At 43.9% G+C, this 22,749-nt stretch overlaps 1 protein-coding gene across 1 annotated transcript in view; it reads right to left on the bottom strand.

The window, feature by feature from the left end:
- The window catches only part of wdr95 (WD40 repeat domain 95), a 255,032-nt gene that overhangs the window by 162,792 nt on the left and 69,491 nt on the right, over positions 1-22,749 (bottom strand). The window contains 2 exon segments of the mRNA XM_085999311.1: positions 8,739-8,822; positions 12,015-12,068. Of these exon segments, the coding sequence (XP_085855437.1) occupies positions 8,739-8,822; positions 12,015-12,068 (138 nt within the window).

The following is a 22,749-nucleotide window of genomic DNA, read 5'->3' as shown; positions in this document are numbered from 1 at the left end:
AAAAAAACCTCACCAAAATGGCCTGAAAATCCATCACTGAATCTTCTTACTCAGCCCTTTAAATGAACTTCTGTGTATAGCTGATCCTCTAGCAACCAGGGCACCCATTTAATAGGAGGGAGGGGGATCATTCAGCATCCTGTCTGCACAAATGTTAGGACAGAGCAGGATGAAATGATGTTTTCTCCCCCTCCCATTCCCATTTTTAATATTAGACTGATGCTCTTTTTTTCTCTGCCAGAAATGTGCACACATCACAAAGCAGATGGAGGTCTGGTGCAGCAGAACTCTGCCCAACATTCCACTTGGCTTTGTCTATTTATGCTTTTTAGCAGGTGCAAATACTCTAAAATTAAATGATTGTTAACATAGCTTGGATCAAAGTGCTTAGGCTATGCATGAGTAGAGAAATGCCAACACATGGTTGCTCACTAAAGTCTGTTACACTAATTCATTTTGCTCCGTGATTTCAGCCTCTCTTAGGCACCACACGTTTCGGAAGTATGGTTCAAAACTACAGCTGTTATCCTGATTGGACCCTTATATTTGGGTGGAAAGCTTGCCATCAGGATGGATTCTTGGTGGAAATATTCCAGTATAGTCCTCCTTCACACAACACTGACAGGTACATTAAATAGCACATGGGCAAGTTTCGACCACATTAAATGGGACCAACAATGAGGCACTGAGCCGACTGAGTGCTCTAATCACTTAATGGAACCCAAATGTGTCTGCTTTATAGTCCCGACTGCTGTGGTGCCGCTTTGTAATGGGTTTCACGTCCTTTCCTGTGAATGGCAGGTCTGAGCGGAAAATAATAACGGAAATCTTCTGCTTGGGTCCACTCATTTTTTGGGCGTCTGTGATAAATCCATGTAGTGAGACAAGGAACTCGAAGAGGCGAGGTATGAGGATTAATACGAGTGCTTTATTGAACGACTGTGAGACAACCAGGCAGGCCTGCTTCCAGGCATTGCACCTTTGCTGACCTTAGCAGGAAGCTAACCCCTGACCTTAACAGGAAGCAACCCCTGACCTTAGCAGCAGCATTGGCTACAGCACCACCTGGTGGATAACCTTAATCATAACATCCCAGATTACTATATCCCTCCTCCCTTAAGATTTCAGTATGAATTTCTTAACAAACAACCATTCCTAAGGGTCACATAAGAAGTCTCCATTCACCATGTTCCATACTTGACGAATCTAACAGGTCAGTATCAATCTCTCTGGTGGCTTGCGATACCTTTGTGAACGGCTGACAGTAAAGTCCCTGCTTGTTTGTGGTGAAGCCACCAGCTGCTCCTGAGCAGTGCTCGGAGTATCTGAGTCTGCAACGATGGTTTCCTCTTAACGAATGGGTTCCTGTGGCATGGTCTCTGTCCCTGGTGGTGGCACCACAGATGCACTTGGATAACTGGGGGCAAACCTGTCCTCAGCCATTGCATCTGGAACCTTCATTTCAATTTCCCCTTGTCTGGTAAGTATCTGATCTACATGTGTGCGTACTACCCTACCATCACCCAACATGACCTTGTATGATACGGGACCGGTCATTGAGTCTATGAAGCCAGGAATCCACTTGGGTCCATAACTGAAATTTCTGGTAAGGACCGCATCTCCTTCTCCAAAACTTCGGCTCTTTGTTCTTTTGTCATGGTTCTCTTTTTGTTTGTTTTGTCTGTTTTCCATTTTCCTTTTTAGGTCTGGGTGGACAAGGTCAAGAGTGGAGCGTAGTCTACGACCTAATAACATCTCAGCAGGAGAGAGTCCTGTGGTGGATTGAGGTGTTATTCTGTAGCTGAACAGAACCCGTGACACTTTGGCTGCTAAACTCCCTTCTGCACTTTTTTTCATCATCTCTTTAAATGTTTGTATGGCTCTCTCCGCAAGTCAATTTGAGGACGGATGATATGGGGCCGAGGTCACCTGCACTATGCCATTTTTTCTCAAGAACTCTTTTGTCTCTGTACTCACAAAACAAGTGGCATCGTCACTTACCACGAGCCCTTGGTTACTGAAGCTCCGATGCAGGCAGTCTATAGTAGTAGTGGTGGAAGCAGAATTTACAGGATAAACATCCATCCATTTGGAATGTGCATCAATGATTATGAGGAACATCTTCCCCATGAGTGGACCTGCATAATCTAAGTGCAATCTTCTCCATGGTTTATCCGGCCACTCCCAGGGGTGGAGAGGAGCCACTGCTGGTGCCTTCCGGTGCTGCATGTCTTGACTAGATTTTCTATCTCCTCATCTAGCTTTGGCCACCACAAGTAACTCCTGGCCAAGGCTTTCATACACGAGACCCCAGGATGACACTGATGTAGTTGCTCTAGGATAGACTGTCGTGCTGGCTGTGGAATAATCACTCGTGCTCCCCACAACACACAACCATCCTGCACACTCAGCTGTTTTCCTGACACTGTAGGGTGTGAAGTCAGCCCCTTCTGGATGCTGTGGCCATCCCCTCACCACATATTCTCGAACTCTAGACAGTACTGGATCTTTACCTGTCCATGTTCTTACTTGCTCTGCAGTCACAAGTGCTGTGTCAGTGTCCTCCAACATCAACACTCTGTCCTCTGGAGCTGCGCGGATAGGTGTGCCTGGCAGTGGAAGACTGCTCAAGGCATCTGCGTTCCCATGGTACTTGCCCGCCTTGTAGACGATGACATACTCATATGCCCTCAACGTCACGGCCCACCTCTGTATCCGGGGTGACACCATCTGTGGAACTGCTTTCATTTCATTGAAAAGAGAGATAAGAGGTTTATGATTGGTGCATATGGTGAACTTCCTGCCATATATGTACTTGTGGAACCTCTGTAACCCAAACATTACTGCTAACCCCTCTTTGTCTAACTGGGAATAGTTTTTTCCGCTGGTGTTAGAGTTCGGGACATAAACCCTATTGGTCTTTCAGTTCCATCTTCCATGCTGTGTGAAAGAACTGCCCCCACCCTGTAAGGTGAAGTGTCACAAGAGAGAATGATTTCTTTCTCTGCATTGTAGTGAACCAGCACATCCGACGACAGCATCAGTTTCTTGGACTGTTCAAATGAAACACCCTGCTCCTCTCCCCACTGCCACTGTGTCTCCTTGTGCAGTAGTTTGTGAAGAGGTGCTAACACAGTTGACAAGTTTGGTAAAAACCTGTTATAATAGTTCAGCAGTCCCAGGTAAGCTTTTAACTCAGCCACATTTGTAGGAGCAGGGACGTCCTGCAGTGCTTGTACCTTCTCCTTGAGTGGATGGAGCCCGGTGGCGTCCACTCTGTGTCCCAGGAACACTGCCTCGTTCCCCAGGAAAGTGCACTTACTCCTCTTGAGTCGGAACCCTGCCCTCTCCAATCTCTGTAGTACCTCTCTCAGCGTGCTCAGATGCTTCTGGTCGGTTCTTCCCGTCACCAGAATGTCATCCAGATAGATGGAAACATGTGGAATCCCTTGCAGTACACCTTCGATTGTCCTCTGGAAGATAGCTGGACTAGATGAGCCACCAAACGGTAAGTGGTTATATGTAAACAAGCCCTTGTGTGTATTTATGGTGACATACTTCTTTGATTCGTCATCCAGTGTAATCTGCAAGTAGGCATGACTCATATCCAACTTTGTGAATTTCTTTCCTCCAGCCAGGTTTGCAAAGAGATCCTCTGTTTTGGGAATAGGATACTGCTCTAGTTTGGACACCCGATTGACTGTTAATTTATAGTCTTCACAGAGTCTTACAGAATTGTCTGGTTTTAAAACAGGTACTATGGGAGCTGCCCATTCCGAACATTTCACTGGCTCCAGTATGTTCTCTCTCAATAGACGGTCAAGCTCAGCCTCTACGTTTGGCTTTATGGCATAAGGCACAGGTCGTTGTTTAAAAAACCTTGGCGGTGCCTCCTTGTCTCCATAAATCTTAGCTGGGGGGCCATTAAATGTGCCAAGTTCCTCCTTGAACACACTCTCATGTTCACTCAACACTTCTTGCAAAGTCAACTGTTTGCCCGCATCTATTTGACGTACTGCTCCCCAGTCTAATTTAAGTACTTTTATCCAGCCCCGACCTAACAGGTTTGGTCCGGTACCCGATACTATAACTACAGGTAGCTGTTCCACTGTGTCCCTGTGTTGCAGTTACCTTAGCTGTACCTAATGTCACTACTCTTTCACCTGTATATGTTTTAAAGATGCAGGGAGCAAGGCTTTAACTCTGGAACTTTTGCACGGTTCCACAATTTTGAGTACTCTGCCTTGTTCATTATGGTCACGCCGCACCCTGTATCCACTTGAAAGTTCACCTTAGAGTCATTTACTGTCAGTTGCAATGTGATAGGAGCCACTTTTGGAATGTTCTCTAACATGCCATACATTATGAACATGCTCTCTTCTTCCTCAGCTTCCCCGCTGATGTGGTGTGCTCCATGTTTTTTCACTTCTCTCCCTTGGTTTTGCTGTCCTCCCCCTTTTGGTTTGGATTCCTCCACAGGTGATTTCGCTCTGCAAGCTCGTTTTATGTGTCCTTGTTTCCCACACTTGTAGCACTTTTCCTCCAGAAACCGGCATTCACTCACCAGGTGATCGCCCTTGCATCTATAACATGCCTTCACATGCTCACGTTGTGGTTTCTGATGCATGTTCAACTTGTGCACAACAACCTGACCTGCAACTTGCGTAGAATTAACCCTGTCTGAACCTTGTATTTCTTTTACATCTCAGTTCGCTGTCTCTATGGCTTGAGGAAGTTCCAATGCTTTTTCATAAGTAAGCCCAGTCTCGGATAATAATGTGCGCTGCATTCGGTCGTCCATTATTCCGCAAACTAGCCTATCTCTCAGCATTTCCTTCAGGTTGTTCCCATAATTGCAATCTTGTGACAATTTATGCAACACCACTACATAGTCCATTACACTCTCTTCCTCTTTCCTGTTCCTTGAATTAAACTTGAACCGCTGTACAATCTCACTAGGCTTAGGGTTGAAATGTTCTTTTAGCACGGCCACTAATTCAACAAATGATTTGTCTCCAGGCTTTTCAGGACTGAGCAGATTCCTCATCAAACTGTAGGTTTGGCTTCCCACTGAACTAAGCAGAATGGCTTTCCTTTTTCTGGCATCATTTATTTCATTTGCTTTGAGAAAATAACCCAACACTTCACAGTATTCCTCCCAAGTTTGTGCTTGAATATCAAAAGCAGAGACCATTCCTACCGTGGCAGCCATGCTCTCTTCCAACTGGTAGCTAACTGCAGCTCATGATTTTGTTGTTTAAACGTCCTGGCAGACTTCTCTTATCCAGGGTCCTGTTTTACCTCGTCACCAAATGTGATAAATCCATGTAGTGAGACAAGGAACTCGAAGAGGCGAGGTATGAGGATTAATACGAGTGCTTTATTGAACGACTGCGAGACAACCAGGCAGGCCTGCCTCCAGGCATTGCACCTTTGCTGACCTTAGCAGGAAGCTAACCCCTGACCTTAACAGGAAGCAACCCCTGACCTTAGCAGCAGCATTGGCTACAGCACCACCTAGTGGATAACCTTAATCATAACATCCCAGGTTACTATAGCGTCAATTACATAGAATATACAGCACAGAAACAGGCCATTCGGCCCAACTAGTCTCTGCTGATGTTCATGCTCCACTCGAGCCTCCTCTCATCCTTCCTCATCTAATTCCATCTGCATAACCCTCAATTCACTTATCTGCCATGTGCTTAACTAGCTTCCCCTTAAATACTATTCGCTTCAACCACTCCCTGTGGTAGCGAGTTCCACATTTTCACCACTCTCTGGGTGAAGAATTTTCTTCTGAATTCCCTATTGGATTTCTTGGTGAGTATCTTAAATTGATGACCTCTAGTTCTGCTCTTCCCCACAAGTGGAAACATTTCTCTCTATCCACTCTATCAAAACCTTTCCTAATTTTAAAGACCTCTATCAGGTCACCCCTCAGACCTCTCTTTTCAAATTGGAGACATCCAAGCAGAAGATTGGGTGAAGATCTGTTACACCAGACCTGCAGCCACTTTGCTCTGTGCATGAATTTCCAAGGGATGGAAATTCCCGAATGCTCCCTTCATTTCAATATTACAATTGTGGGAATGACATCATTTAGTCTTACACATTATTTGCTGATGTTTATGTGTGCAGGATGCTGAATGCTCTTCATGGCTAAGTATAATGGACATCCAGGGTTCCTAGGGGATTATTTAAAGGTAAAAGTAAAAAGAGTCAGTGAGCAGCTTTCAGGCCATTCTATACCATTTCTCTCAAATGGTTTGTGACTTACTTCTGGTTCTTAGGTTTACAGGAAACTTTGTTGGAATTGTTTCGATGCTTTCTTCATTTGCTACCGCTCCATTAGTGCCAGTTTCCAAATGGGAAAGTCCCAATTTCTGAACTTTTTGAAGGAAGAATGGACGATTATCACACAGGTCAGGCTGCACCAGAATATTGTGTGTCTGCGTGACATTACTCACACACCTGTACCTACAGGCAGAGAGGCACTCAGTCAGAGGATTAGTGCATGTAGAAGCTCCAATTTCCAAGGGCGGTCATGGCAGTAGGTCCGATGGCGTAAGTACGATATATAGAGGCCTGACTAATCTTAACACTAGATGATTCTTGGGAAGCACCCTAATCAAGTATTTCAGGCTTTAAGCACTATTGCACGAAAGGTGTCCCGTGGTGAGCAAAGCTGCCTTCATGTTCCAGGCATAGTACGCTGGAATGATCAACATTCATGCCACCATCTCACGCAGCACCACCTCCACTTTACTAGCCATCAAACAGGGGATCAGGGACACGAAGCTGCTCACTCTGTTGCATGCCTCCATACTGAGTTTCCTTCCACTTCAATCTGTGCCTGTTATTTCTGACCCCTATTCCTTTGGTAAAAGTTATCAGTGGATTGAAATACCTTTTGAGGCTTTCTAAATGTTTTAAGAATTTTCAGCCCCTTATTTTGCCACTTAACTTTAAGTGTCTGCATCCTTTAAATTTCACCTGAATTGCAATTTTTCAGTCCCACCACCAGGCACCCTCCCTGCACCAATGCTGTACCAGGAACTATGCTAATGAACTACACATGGAAAATTGCATACAATTTGGTGCAATTTGTAATAATTTCCAAACATTTGGGTATTGAGACTAATCTATACTCATAGCAGAAAATCTACCCTAATAAGTTCCAGAGCCAGAGCATTGTATCCTAACTGGTGCTTAACCAAGGTCTTAACAAGCTTATGTTACTTTATCACATTTCCATTAAAGGTGCAGAGCACTTTGTGGCTATCAAAGGCAAACTCAGAACAGGACTATAAATGAACAGTTTGTCATTGTACTTTACTTCAGCATTTCCTGTGTTATTAACAATTCCTCTCCAGTTGCCACAATTAGTCCTGAAAGGAAATTTCATTCTCCCTGTATAGGAAAATAGACTCCAAGCAGAGAGAAAATAATGAGCATTTGAACTATCTATATTAACAATCTATATTAACGATTTGGAGGAGGGGACCAAGTGCAACGTATCCAAGTTTGCCAATGATACAAAGATGGGAGGGAAAGCAGTGAGTGAGGAGGACATAAAAAACCTGCAAAAGGACATAGACAGGCTAAGTGAGTGGGCAGAAATTTGGCAGATGGAATATAATGTTGGAAAATGTGAGGTTATGCACTTTGGCAGAAAAAATCAAAGGGCAAGTTATTATCTAAATGGAAAGAAACTGCAAAGTGCTACAGTACAAAGGGATCTGGGGGTCCTGGTGCATGAAACACAGAAGGTTAGTATGCAGGTACAGCAGGTGATCAGGAAGGCCAATGGAATCTTGGCTTTTATTGCAAGGGGGATGGAGTATAAAAGCAGGGAAGTCTTGCTTCAGTTATACAGGGTACTGGTGAGGCCACACCTGGAATACTGCGTACAGTTTTGGTTTCCATATTTAAGAAAAGATATACTTGCTGTCGAGGCAGTTCAGAGAAGGTTCACTTGGTTGATTCCGGAGATGAGGGGTGTAATGTATGTAATGTATATATACCTTAAGGGAGAGAACTACTTTTTACAGCTCCTGTATACTGTAGTACCGACAGTGACCACACCTGTATATAAACCCTGAGTAGTGATCTGTACAGTTAGTTCTAGAGTAACCCTCATTCAGTAAACACCTGTTGAATCGTTCCCTGCAGTCTGTTGTCTGATTATTGAAGGACACAACATTAAGATACACGGATATAACAAGGGGGTTGACTTATGAGGAAAGGTTGAGTAGGTTGGGCCTCTACTCATTGGAATTCAGAAGAATGAGAGGCAATCTTATCGAAACATATAAGATTGTGAGGGGGCTTGATCGGGTGGATGCGGGGAGGATGTTTCCACTGATGGGTGAGACTAGAACTAGGAGGCATAATCTTAGAATTATTGCCGTTTCAAAACTGAGATGAGGAGAAACTTCTTCACTCAGAGGGTAGTAAATCTATGGAATTTGCTACCTCAGAGAGCTGTGGAAGCTGCGACATTAAATAAATTTAAAACGGAGATAGACAGTTTCCTAGCTGATAAGTGAATTAAGGGTTATGGGGAGCGGGCAGGGAAGCGGACGTGAGTCTAGGTTCGGATCAGCCATGATCCTATTGAATGGCGGAGCAGGCCCGAGGGGCCATATGGCCTACTCCTGCTCCTACTTCTTATGTTCTTATGTTCTTATGTTCTTATGTTAACTGTGTCTGACATGCCAACTTCCAATACTTACTATTCCATGGAATCCTAGACACCTCTTCACTATCTTCTTGAATGCTTCCACATCCAAGGATTTCCTGCCGGCATTTTCAGACTCCTAAAAAAGACAGAAGCAAAGAAATATTTCTTTTTCACACATCAAGCTGTCATTTTCAGATGAATTATATTGTGGATGCTCAGCAATTAGCTTGTGTTTTTCTGGACATGATTCTGCTCAAGTTATATTCGCCTCCCATGAACTCCTTCACTGATAAAAATCCATATTTTAATTGTTCAGACTGCTCTCCACACAGCACAAACTAAAGACTCAGTTTTAACTCCTGGTGCATTTGGGGCGGGTGGGTTGAGAGTCAGGCGGGAAGCCCCCATGGACAGCTGAATGAGAGGCCATTTTAACTCTGGGCCTCATTAGAATAGCAGGGCCAGGCTGCCCTCCCAACTGCCTGCAGAAATAGGCAGCCTGACCCCTGCCGTACGCAATTTTCATGCGACCCCCGACTGTACTTAAAGTGCAAATGCACATCTTTAAGCGAAGTTGCATTCCCCGCTTTCATTTGCTGTGTTCAAACTTGGTTGTAAAATGCTTTCTTGCAGCTAAGAATGGGCAGAAAGGCTGCCCCACCATTCTTTGATGCCTCTCTGGCGGTTTTAATTGAAGAAGTGAGGGGAAGGAAGGAGCAACTCCCTCACAAGCTGCTTTTCAGCTTTGGTAGAAACTTAAATGGCTGCCATGCATAATCTGGACTCCAGCGTCGTGAGACAGATGTCCAGCCTGGGGAGACTGGTGGACCGAATGGACAGGGACTTTAAAGGAGCCACCCATCTTCAGTCTGCTCTCCTGCAGACCAGTGGAAGTGATGAGGTCCAGCCCCATGGGGCTGGCAGTGGTATGAAGGGAGCGGCATCCGTTGCCCTCTCCCAGGATGTCAGCACATCTGCTCTTCCCGCCCCCCACAAACCAATGCCCATCACAGTGCCAGAAAGTCAGCTGGGTCAGCAGACTCCCCCAGAAGCAGCCGAGGAGCAAAAGTCTGCAGCCAAGCCTTCATAGGCTCTAACACCCACAAGTCTCACACCTTACAGTGTTGAAGTTAAGTTACCTAAAATGGGCAAATCAAAGAATAGTTGTAGAATACATGTGGCATCTTGCATATTGCAGAGGCTCGTCATATCACATGTTCTCTGTTGGACCACAACTTGTCCATTACACACAAAAAAAATCCTGATTGGCCCAAATGAGTCACTAACATAAAACCAGTGAATCTATTAAACCTGCAAATGAAAAAACAGTTTGATAAATAACAGACAGGAGAAAGGTACAAACACAAATGACCTCAAAACAAACCAAATCGTTCCAGGAAAAATTTCAAACTACTTTCAGTGGCCATTTTGGTTTCTCACTGATTCACAATTTGGCAGACAGGTGCCCAACATCTGCCTCTGGTAGTGTGGGTGCTGCCATCGGTATTTAAATTAGGTGACCTCTCCCTGACCCTGCAGACTTTGGCAGCATCAGCGCTGCAGACCACAAGCAGATGCAACCTGGCATTTATGCCGAGATACTGGGACCATGGCATTTAGGCCCCCTAATATTTTGCTATTGAGCTGATTGCAGTCGAAGGCCATCCAGATGAGGGAATGCTTCACTCCATACCAATCTCTACAATACTGGAGAAATGACCAAAGGGACATCATAAGATTGCTGGACTGTAATCTAGACAGCCACATTTCTATCAGGAACACAAGAGTTGCTGCAGCTGCACCTCAACATTCAGTATCAATCTGAAAAAGCTACCCAGAAGAACAGCAGTAAAATGTCACACAGTGCTTCTTCTGCCAGTGGAACTTTCCCCCCACCTTGTTGCAAAGCGCTGTATCCCAGTTACATAGTAATTTAAATGCTGCTTTAACCACTTGCGGAAGCAGGATTGCTGGAGGTGAGTTATGGTATGGGAAACCTGTTACCCGTTCTCTACTCTCAGTAACCAAGGGGCAATTTTTCTAACATTAAATATACAGCAAAAAAAACTTTAAATGGAGATGAGAATGGGTTATGTGTAAGGATTCCTGGAAGTCTGCAATTGGGTGTGTCATAAAGCTAAAATATTAATTATGGGAACCTAGAGGGGAGAATGTATTGATCTCCTACAGCCTGCTCCTCTGTAACTGGATCAAAATGTCACAGATATTTCAATCATATTCACTATTTCCATTATAACATTTTTAGCATCCATGCTATCTAGAAATGCTCCTTTCTTCATCTTATTGTGCTTATACCCTCTACACACCACTGTAAAGAAAATTCACCTAAAATATTGACCATTTAAAGTGGTTTATGGAATAACTAATTTATTCCACATATCTGCTTTATCCAGAAGGTGTAGTTCTATAAATTATTTAGTTATTACTTTCTCCCTCATATTGGCTTTTTATCCTACACTTAACATCTAAAAAAGACATGTTGGCAGCCACATTATCTCTTCCTCCCACAGTGTTAAACACTTGTATCATATTTCCACAACATTCTTGCCTTTTGTGCATGATGGTAACCATGGAGTGCAATTCAAGGCTAATAACAGGTTGTTAGAACCGGTGACCGCCCCGGCTGAGTTAAGTGCTGCTCTGTTTGTCTTTTCAGAAACAGTTTTCAAACAGGCGTCCTGATGCAGCTCACCGGATTGAAGCCTCAAGATCGGTCCAGAGCAGCCGCTAGGAAGCTAAATTGGGGGGGGGGAAGGTCGTGATTGTGGAGGATGGGGGTCCCGGGACAGCAGCAGCCCAGATTATTTTTGCATAATTTGAAATAATTCAACACTTAACTTTGGCATGTCTTCGGTTCCATCACCTGTGGAATTGATCAGAATGTGCACGGTGCTGGCTCAGACCTAAAATAGCAACTGAGGTCCTATTTACGTTATAGGACCACGATTTCCATATTAAAAGAGGGACTGAAACAGACAGGTGTTTGGACACCCGGTGGTCAGCCCCTTTCAAAATGGAGCCAGCCGTATCGCCAGTGTTAACTTGGCACTAAGTCACCAGACACCATTTTGAGGCTGTTACTGTCCTGTTAACACCTGGTAAAGATCTAATAAATTTTAATGGCGCATAATTTACTTGAGCTTAATATGCTATAATGATCATTATTACAGAAAATTGTTACTTTTCTTCATTATACTGTAATTAAGTGGATGGTTATCTAATACACGTTGCATCTTTCACTCAAATCTTATCTTAATTTCACTAGGATCTGTGATAGCATTCTGGATTTAAAAGGAAGCAAACTCACCTCAAAAGCAGCCTGGATGCTCTTCAAATGTTCCAAGGAGACTCGTTGTTCAATCTGTAATCAAAACAAACAGTTGTTATTTATGCGCAATAATTTCTGTTGTTAACTTACTAAATATTAAATAGCGGGGACGATTTGTGTGGATGTGGGGCAGGCGAAGCAATTACACCCCCGCCTGGTGTTCTTGGTGAGAGGCCGGAGCCATTTTGAGGGCCGGGCCTCATTTCTATTTGATTGGCGAGCTGCTAGCCTGAACCAGTGCTCCCAGACAGCTCGCCGATTGGGGTAGGTGGGAAATCCAGAGGCGCCACCACAGAACTGAGCCAGAAGTAATAGGTTAAGAAAAGGGAGGCAATTGCAGTGGGGAGGAAATGTGCCTGAAACGGGTGACAAAATTCAGTTTAAAAAAAAGTTATCAGCTTTTGGATCAGCCTGCAGCAGTCCCTTTAAGGACCACTGGCTCGGCTACTCTATGCCCAGCATCAAAGGGAGGAGTGTGCACTACACACACTCCACCCATTGCTACCCCAAAATTGCGTGAGGATCCTGTGTGCGTCATAGAATCCTGATTTGTATATTACTGTAGGCTCCCGCCTGAAACAGACAGGTACACATGTAAACGGCCCAATGAAAATGCCGGTGGACAGGACGGGAATGGGAACGGGACGGTAAGTTCAGCCCCGCGATTTTCGGAGAGCTACCGTCCCATTCCTGCCTGGCAAAAGCCATGAAAATCACCCCACTGTATCTACTTTGTCAGTGTTGAGATTATGTACTTCTGCAACATGAGCATACAAATAGGCCTTTCCACATTAGCAGAAATCTCACTCGACATCATGATGAATTTCTCCAAGAAACTGGTTCTATCAGCTACTCGTTTCTGTCTTGCAAGTATAAATGTTTCAGCATGTGATCTTACTTTGATCAAGGACTAAGAGGAGGCGTTCTCCTGTGAGGAATACAATGCCAACCCGATGGGATTTGGGCTCAAGAATAGAGAGCATGTCACAAGGATTCCTTTTGCATATTTTCAATTTAAAGTACATATTTTGGTTGGCTTCTAGAAATTACTTCTCTGACAGAAAAAGCAAAAAAATTGACAAGGAAGAAACAACTTATCAGGAACAAATGATAAAAGTCTCTAGGCCACAGTGTCTGCAGCAACAGCAGTAGTTAAAACAAAATCTCTGCACAAAACCGGTTTTCATCCACAGCTGTGACCTTTCCAAGTATTAAAAATTTGTAATTCTATCTTCTTTTTGATAATACTACAGAACCATAGAGCCATACAAGCTTTTAGCACAGAAGGAGCCCATTCGTCCAGTTGTGTCTGTGTTGACCTTATGCTAGAGCAATCCAGAATTAACCCACTGCAACCCACACATCATAGCACTGCATCTTCCTGTGCTTCAAATATTTATCCAGTTTTCCATTAAAAGATGCAATAGTCTCTGCCTCAACCACTCTCTGTGGCAAAGCATTCCTTATTCCAAAAACCCTTTGCATAAATAAATTTCTCCCAACTTCTCTGATCACTCTCTGGGATATTTTGACTTTTTCCGATAGGGTGATAGCGAATCAGCAGGCCATTTTACATCTCTCTCGATTTTTATTTCCATTGAAGAATAAAAATCAGGAAAGATGTAAAACAGGCTGCCGATTCGCTATCGTCCGTTTTATATTATTGCACAAAGTCAAAATCTACCCCTCTTAAGTGACAATTTTAAATTGATAACCTCTAGTTACTGACTCCCCAACCACTGGAAAAGGTCTTTCCCTAATAACCTCTAGTTACTGACTCCCCAACCACTGGAAAAGGTCTTTCCCTATTCACTATCAAAACTTGTCAAGCTTAAAATCCTCAATTAAATCTCCTCTTAGCCTTCTCTGCTCTAGTGGAAATAATCCTAGGCCCCGAAATTCCTGGAGCTGCAGAGGGTGGAAGCCTAATTCCTTCCTTGGGGGGGGGGGGGGGGGTGGCGGCGGAATGGATTCAGGATATCGCCCTGTTTAAACAGGCCCTTGGTATTCAGTAGGACTGGGAGGGCTGTGGGCAGATTTTCTATCTTCCCCCCATTCCGCCCATGATCTAATCAGAGTAGAATCCCAGCAGAACTAAGTTTGGCCCCATATATTAACAACACCCACCGCCCCGGGTAGAAATCGGACTTCCACCATCTTCAGCCCCAGGAATTTTAGGTGCGTAATTTCCCATCTCTGGCATCCTCCTGGTGAATCTACGCTGAACACACTCTATGGCTTTAATGCTCATTCTATAATGTGGAATCTCAAACTGCACACGCGTATCTAACTGATATTTTATACCAACTTATCTTTTTACCTTACTCCTGCACTCTATGCTACTACCAATAAAACCAGAATGTACATAACATTTGTTTCAGTTATTGTAAATATACCATTTCTCATGTTTTAGTTCAATTTGCTGCATTAGGTGAGTGCATTTTACAGGAAATTTTTGAAAATAGTAGGTAAATACATCGTATAGTGTGATGCCGAGCTAAACAGACCAGAAAGGTCCCAGTTTTAATCCTCGATCTTTGCTGAGTTAACTGATCTTTGCTCATGCAGCAGTGAGGACATCTATGTTTCCCAGTTTTTGGAGAGGGAAACAAATAAACCAACCAGAGTATACATTCCTGATTTCTATTTAGTGACCCAGATGGAAAGTGCATGTTTGCAGCTGTCAGGTGAGGACAGGTGCAGGCTCTGCTATGATGCCTTCAACAGGTAAATAGACTGCCAAGGTTCAATAGCTGGGCCTGACATGAAAAAATCACTTAGTTAAGGTACCAATGAAGCGGTAAGCCAGCTTCTAAAGAAATGAGGAAAAGTGGGGGTGGAATTGAGAGAAAAATAAAGATTATGCACAAAGTAACATGATTCACAACCCTCTTTCTGTTACAATAAAGCACAACAAAATACAGTCAATATGATTACAAAGTCTATCTATTCAGAATATGCTGTGATGGACTGACTTCTGAAATATTGGGTATTTATTGCACGCACAATGCCTGAATATTGTGCTCCGTATTTAGGTTGTGACACCAGTGTAGCACATTACATAGTTACATAGTATTTACAGCACAGAAACAGGCCATTCGGCCCATGTTTATGCTCCACCGACCCTCCTCCCACCCTTCTTCATCTAACCCCATCAACGTATCCTTTTAATGATTGGAGGTGTAAAGTGCTGACATAGAGTTGCATTGCCTAGAATTTCTGCAGGGATTCTCCCAATTGTCCACGATAAGATCAGAAGAACCCCCAGGAAACTCCAGGTGCACTTATTCATTTCTTTTAGGAAAATCACATTTTTACCAAAAAATAGTAGTACAATGAAAGTTCTGACATTTCACAACACTTACACTACACAAATGAGATACTGCACCAGTGGAGCCGGGGTGAGCACGGCTTCGACAGGAAAGATGTTGTCTTTGAAAATTTATTTTTTAACAACTTTCCTACAGTTGGGCTGAAAAATCCTGAGGGGGGCATGTCCCACTCATCGCTTAGCAATTTTCAAAAATTTAGGCCTAGGCTGCCTAAAAAATGAGCCCCACGAATTTAGCAATGGGGCCATTGCCTGTGCAACACACACCAATTTCTATCCCAGAGTATCCCTGATTTACACTCCACAAATCTAGTCTCAATGTAAAACCAAAATTGTTCTGCGCCAACACTATGCTTGTACTGTGAATGAAATACTAAATGAAATAAAAACAAAAGCTTCAGAGATGGTGAAGGGTTAAGGGGTATATCCAAAGAAGTGCGAGAACTATGAAGGGTGACACTTCAAACATGAAGCTCGCTTTCTCGTTTAGATGCTGACTGATCTGCTGAGCATTTCCACTATTTTCTATTTTTATTCCACATTTCCAGCATTCAGTTTTCTTTTCACCTCTTTAAAATGCTTGTGTCTTGCTCCCCCTCCTGGTCTAGTTACCGATAAATTACAAATTTTATGTTAGTTGTTGCTATGGATACTGGCAGAACATTTTAATGGTTTTTCACACTGGCATTTGTAGTGACAAAATATTAACTTTCTGGCATTGTGTCAGAAGCAGCAAGTTGTGCTTCAGGACAATCGATGAGCTGTTTTTGCACATAAAATGACAACACAGCCACTTTTAAAGAGAATGACGATGGTGTGTGAGTAATGAGAATGCTGGAAGCCAAGGCCAGGTGAAGACTTATCAAGGTCCATTTTTGTGCATCACGTAGATTGAGTGGGCAGCTGGGGTTGGGGGGGGGGGGGGGGCAATGCCATTTTCGTGGCTGGGCCTAATTGAAACGGCCACACTAATCACGCACCCTATAGGCAGCTTGCTGATTGGGAGGGTGGGAAATCTGGCAGGACGGCTGCTACTACAGAGGCAGCCTGCAGCCCCTTAAAGGGAAGGTGCACTTTTCAATGCTGGGTAATGGACAGTGATATTCTGCAACAGCAGGCAGTGTAACTTCAACCAGGGCTCCAGGTTCTCTGATTCAGAGGTAGAGGTGCTCATAGAGCAAGTCAGTAGCAGGAAGGAGGTTTTCTTCATCTCTGATGGGCAACAGGCCCAGCATCTGCTCTGCTGATCACCAACCAAGTTTGGCAAGGGGAATTAAAACAGGCGGTAGATGCCTCATTTATACACGTAAGGGGCCTAGTGCTCGTTTTCAGCAGCCGCCAGGATGCCTGCTTAGCTGCCTTTACCAACATGGCGGCACCCAGAAAACAGCCGCAACAAAGACCAATTTTTACCCAAATATGATTTGGAACTGACAAAAGAAAAGGCCAAAATGTATTTAGTAATGAGTAACAGACCAAAATTAGTTCACAATCTGATAGAAAGACTTGCATTTATATGGCGCCTTTCATGACCACCGGACATCTCAAAGCACTTTACAACCAATTAAGTACTTTTGGAGTGTAGTCGCTGTTGTAATGTGGGAAATGCGGCAGCCAATTTGCACACAGCAAGCTCCCACAAACAGCAATGTGATAATGACCAGATAATCTGTTTTAGAAATGAATTGACCGCAGTAAACTCGGCTGAACTGTTAGTGGGTAAACCTACAGACAAGCAGTGGGAAGTATTCAAAAAAGTATTTGGCATGATACAAAACTAGTACATACCCCTAAAAGGCAAAGGCTCCACTTGTGTAGTTAGGCAACCATGGTCAACAAATGAGATAAGAGACAGTACCAAGCTACAACAAAAGGCTTACACAGATGCAAGGAAAAGTGGAAATCCAGTGGACTGGGAGAGCTATAAAAAGCAACAAAGACAGTAATAAGAGGTGAGAAAAGGGAATATGGAAAAAACACCTAAGGGCTATCAAAGCTAATAGCATTTTTTTAAATAAATATATTGAGAGAAGAAGTGTTAAAGGGGAATGTGGGCCCATTAAAGACAAATGCAGGCAAGACTATAATGGATAATAAGGAAATGAGAACGTTGTATCCAGTTTTACAGTGGAGGAAGAGGTCAAAATACCAGTGGTACAAAGGAACCTAAAAATAAGTCAGGAGGAGGAATTTAATGGATTAAATGTAAGTTTAAAAAAAAGTCATGGGGAAAATAATGGGGCTTAAGATAAACAAATCTCCAGGGTATGATGGCTTCCCCATATGGTATTAAAATAAATAAGTGAGGAAATTGCAGATGCGGTGTCATACTTTTCTGAAGCTCTCTAGATTCAGGAATCATGGTTTTGGATTGGAAAATTGCAAATGTCACTCCTTTATTTAGGAATGGATAAACGGAGAAACCAGGAAACTGCAGACCTGTCCGTTTAACATCAATTGATGGCCAATAATCTGAAGGAGGTTGAATTAAAAAGTGAGGAAGTAATGAGTCAGTTGTACAGAGCCTTGTTCAGACCCCATTCATGGAGTACCTGTACTGCATTCAGTTTTGGGCACCAAACCCCATGAAAGAACTATGGGCCTTGGAGTGGGTACAATGCAGATTCGCCAGAATGATACCAGTGCTTAAAGGGTTAAATTATGACGACAGGTTGACTTGTATTCTGTTCAGTTTAGAAGGTTTAAGGGTGACTGAATCGAAGTGTTTAAAATGATAAAGGGATAAGATAGCTTAGATACGGTGTGGCGGGGATGGGGAGGGGTGGCCAAAGAGGTTAATTTTGACTTTGGGCGATACTGTGAAATGGATGATGCATTATCGTCCAAAATTAAAATTACCCCCAGTGAAACTATTTCGTCTGGTGGGGGAATCCAAAACAAAAGGACATCATTTTAAAATTTGAGCACAGCCATTTAGAAGTGAAATAAGGAAGCACTTTTTTCACATAAAGGATAGTGTAAATCTGGAACTCGCTCCCCAAAAAGTTATGAATGCTGTGTCAATAGAAATTTTCAAGAGTGAAATCTATAGATTTTTGTTCAGTAAGCGCATCAAGGAATATGGAGTGAAGGCGGGTAAATAGAGTTGAGGTTCAGATCAGTCATTTTCTAACTGAATGGTGGAACAGGCTCGAGGAGCTGAATGTACTCCTGTTCCTATTCCTGGTGCAGACCAAACTAGAATATAAAACCAGCCATGACAGAAACACAACAGCCAATATTTAAGTATTGTATCAACATGTAAAGAGTCAATTACTATAACACTTAAAGGAAAGCAAATTTATAGCACATATGGTAAAGATTTAAGCCCTGATTTTAACTCAAAACGTGAATCAGGCAGACGAGGGCTGAGGCAAACACCAAATCCCCAATCTCGCCAGCATGAGGCTCGAAGAGTTTAACTCCTGGGCCTCACCTGCATGCCGCAGGTCAGTTGCCTACCCAAAAATGGTGGGTAGCGGCAGCTGGCCGGTGGGCAGATGTCAGGCAGCAGGAGGCCACAAGCTGGGAGCAAAGAAACGGTTGCTGTCGCTCAGATAAGTTGCAGGGGGGGTGGTTTCCGGAGGGTCTCATGATTGGGAAGGTGGGGGTGCTGGGGAGTGAGGGGCAGGAAGGCCTAAACTTCCCTTGTGGGTCCAGTGCAGGACTCCTGCTCCACTGGGGCCTATAAGGAAAAAAATCCTAACTGTTTGGGCCTCGGCTTCTCTTCCCGCAGGCTTCACCTGGCGGGAAATCCACAGCGGCTTCCCTGCTCATTACACCAGTTAAAATAGCAGTTAGGGGCCCGATAACATCATCAAACCCTGATCTGCGTATTTCAAGTGGGCGTCCTTGCCATCTGCTCAGAAGCCTGTTTGCCAGGTCCTTTAAACACTGCCTTCACATTGATCCCAAAATTCCAGAGATAGTATAAATTCAGCAGAGCGGAACCCCATCCGCTTTAGCCCCAAGCCAAAGTCCCCATCCCAAATCCCGGGAACGGGGTCATTTGCATGGCCAGAGAGGTGTAGCATGTCTGTAAGGCTGCATCAGTGATCATCACCCCAAACCACCAGCAGAGTCTCAGAGTATCACCATGCCACTCTGACAGCAGCAAGGAGTCCCTGAGGGAAATTCCCTTCTGTTCTTCTACTCCCAATGCAGCAAACAGACCTCGTTGATCAGGTAATCCATTTCCTCCTGGATCAATTATCTTTCCCTAGTAAAGGTTCGAGTCCCTTTTGCAGGTTGAGTTTTGCAAGCGCTCCACTGAGGCCGAAGGTGGGGGTAAAGGACTGAATTCCCAGGGTAGCCTGGGAACTTCCCCTGCCATAGGGGCATGAGTGGAAGATCCGGCTATGCTTTCCCCATGAAATATCTTGCAGAATCTTGGCAGCACTGTGTTACACCCTATTTTCTGGCGCTTGATTCGGGAATCTATTGCGATTCGGCCTTGGTCCCCATTGGCATTTCATGGCCATTGTGTTTTAATCGGAGGATTAAAAAAAAAGTTGGCTGTAGTTTTCCATTTAGCAACTTTCAGTGAGAGCAAAACAAACAAGTAAAGGTGCCCTAGCAACTAGATTAATAAGGTGTCACTTCACTAGTTAAGCAAAGAAAATGTCAACAGGAAATCTCTACTCCCTTGTAGTGAGTCAGCCCACACTGTGGTGTATGAAACACTGCAAAAAGAGATTGGTAACTCATATGCATGTATACAGACGGAGAAGAATGAAGAGAATAGAATGTTATCTACTATATAATGTGCTGTGTGTGAGTGAGAGAGCTAGAATGAATGAGAATTGAAGCAGCACTGTCTTGCCTGGCAACCCAGCCGATTCCCCTGCCTTCTGCTGCCTATGCCAGGGACCACCAGGAGATGGATGGCGGCAGTCCCTGGTACAACAGCAGAAGGCTTGATGGTGACACTTTTGGTGGGAGAGATCCTAGTAATGGTCACCACTCCCTCTTCTCGGGCTCCCTAAACACCTTTTTTTAAGTTTGCCTCAGTCCAAAGTCTAAACCAGACAATGTGTCAGTCTTGGGGCTCTTCTGCCCTCTTTAAGTAGCCTCCTCTCTCCTGATGCTGCAGGGACTGTCCTGCCCATGCCCTCCGATCGGTGGGTGCACAGACCCATTGGCTTTAATAACATAATTGAATTATGGCATTTCCCTCTTTGGTAGTGATGGGCTGTAAAGTTAATGGCCCAGAAATTCGGGTCGGGGGCTTCCCGCGGGTGTAAGCCCCCGACCTGCACTTACCTTGCGCGCCGGCCGTTGTGCTGTGGGCCCCCGTGGAATTCCGATCCTGGGCCTGCTCCAGCTGCCGGCGCGCAGTGCTTGCGTATCCCAGGGGCGCAGTTAGTTCAATGTGTCCCCTGGGATCCCGTGGGCCATGGGGAGCCAATCGGAGCAGGGAAATGCCCATTCATAAGTTTAACAGGAAGAGCTGTCAAAACTTAGAAATACTAAGGGCCCCAAAACAATACTAAATCTTCAAATAAATTTTTAAAAAACATCACATTTTTTAAATAAACTATAAATTACATGAAATAACTATTTTAAACAATAATTTAAATTTTTGAAAAAAATAATTTTATTTTCTAACGGAGCTAAAAATAAACTTACCTTGCTTTAAAGTATTTAAAAATAATAAACCTGTGGAAAAAATGTTTTAATTTTAATTAATTCACCACTTACCTTGTAAAAAGCAAGCCTTGCGACTGCTTTTTATATGTGTAACTTCTGGAGACTTACCCTCCCGGGAAAACCTGTAAAAAAAAAACTAAGTTCGATGCGCACGCGCAGCCTCTCCCGCACACACGTTCGACCTCTGAACCCCTTCTTTCAGGGGAACGGACGTGCCAGTTTCCCACGCATGCGCAGTGCATGCAGGAAACCGGCACTTCCATTGGGCCTACGGGTGAGTACCCCGTGCGTACTCACCCGTGGAGACCCGAATTTCTGGGCCATTAATGCGCAACCCAGTCAAGATCAATGGAGGGATTGGGGTGGCAGGAGGAGGGAAATCCAGCCCCATGTTACAGTTTATTTTTACTGCTCTAGTATATATTTGTTAAGCTAACTGGGCATTTGCCAACAAGCGAGAGTTGCCAACACGCGTAAAATGCGAGAAGAGTGGCTGAAGGGACACATCTTTGTGACGTAGGGAAGAATCTGAAAAAAAATTGGAATTTGAAAAATTGACGTCAGGGAAGCGGTGGAGCCTGAGGAATTGTAGCTAAGTGTATAAGTTATTACATAATTAAGTTCAGTGTTTAATTAATTATTCAGAGCTGGGGGATAAAATTAAAATTAACTAAATAGAGGATACTAACTTTGAAGGGTTCGGAATATTCATTCATTAAAAATGTGAGATATATATATCTTCAAAAGAGCCGGCACAAACTCGATGGGCCAATGGCCTCCTTCTGTGCTGTATTAGTCTATTCTATAAATAATAATTAAGAGTTAAGGAAATAAACAAATGACATAGCTAATCAGCTACAAGTTAATCTGAAATCAAGCTAAATCCAAATATCTAAATATAATCTAGATCTCATGTAATTTTATTATATCTAGAACTAAAATACTAATAAATAAATAAATGAAAACTAGAAATGGCAGTGCAGGTTGTTTGTCGGGACTGTAATATGTGGGAGTTTGTGGACAGCGAGACTGTCCTGGATTACTCAGATTGGTAAATGGTGGGAAGTGGTGTTCCACAAGGATCGATGCTGGGGCCACTGCTGATCACCATTTACATTAACGATTTGAACTCGGCAATTGGAAGTACAATTTCAAAATTTGCGGATGACACCAAATTGGGGGTATAGTTAATATAGAAGTGGACTGCGACAAAATACAGGAAGACTTTTTTTATTCATTCATGGGATGTGGACATCGCTGGCAAGGCCAGCATTTATTGCTCATTTCTAATTGCCCTTGAGAAGGTGGTGGTGAGCACCTTCTTGAACCGCTGCAGTCCGTGTGGTGAAGGTACTCCCACAGTGCTGTTAGGGAGGATGTTCCAGGATTTTGACCCAGCGACGATGAAGAAACGGCGATATATTACCAAGTCAGGATGGTGTGTGACTTGGAGGAGAACTTGCAGGTGGTGCTGTTCGCATGTGCCTGCTGCCCTTGTCCTTCTGGGTGGTAGAGGTCATGGGTTTGGGAGGTACTGTTGAAGAAGCCTTGGCGAGTTGCTGCAGTGCATCTTGTAGATGGTACACACTGCAGACAGTGCGCCAGTGGTGGAGGGAGTGAATGTTTAAGGTGGTGGATGGGGTGCCAATCAAGCTTTGTCCTGGATAGTGTTGAACTTCTTGAGTGTTGCTGGAGCTGCACGCATCCAGGCAAGTGGAGAGTATTCCATCACAC

The sequence above is a fragment of the Somniosus microcephalus genome, chromosome 10 (genome assembly GCF_052327205.1).
Source record: "Somniosus microcephalus isolate GS21.2 chromosome 10, FLI_Smic_1.0, whole genome shotgun sequence".
In the NCBI taxonomy this organism is placed as follows: Eukaryota; Metazoa; Chordata; class Chondrichthyes; order Squaliformes; family Somniosidae; genus Somniosus; species Somniosus microcephalus.
This window is presented reverse-complemented; position numbering and strand designations above follow the sequence as displayed.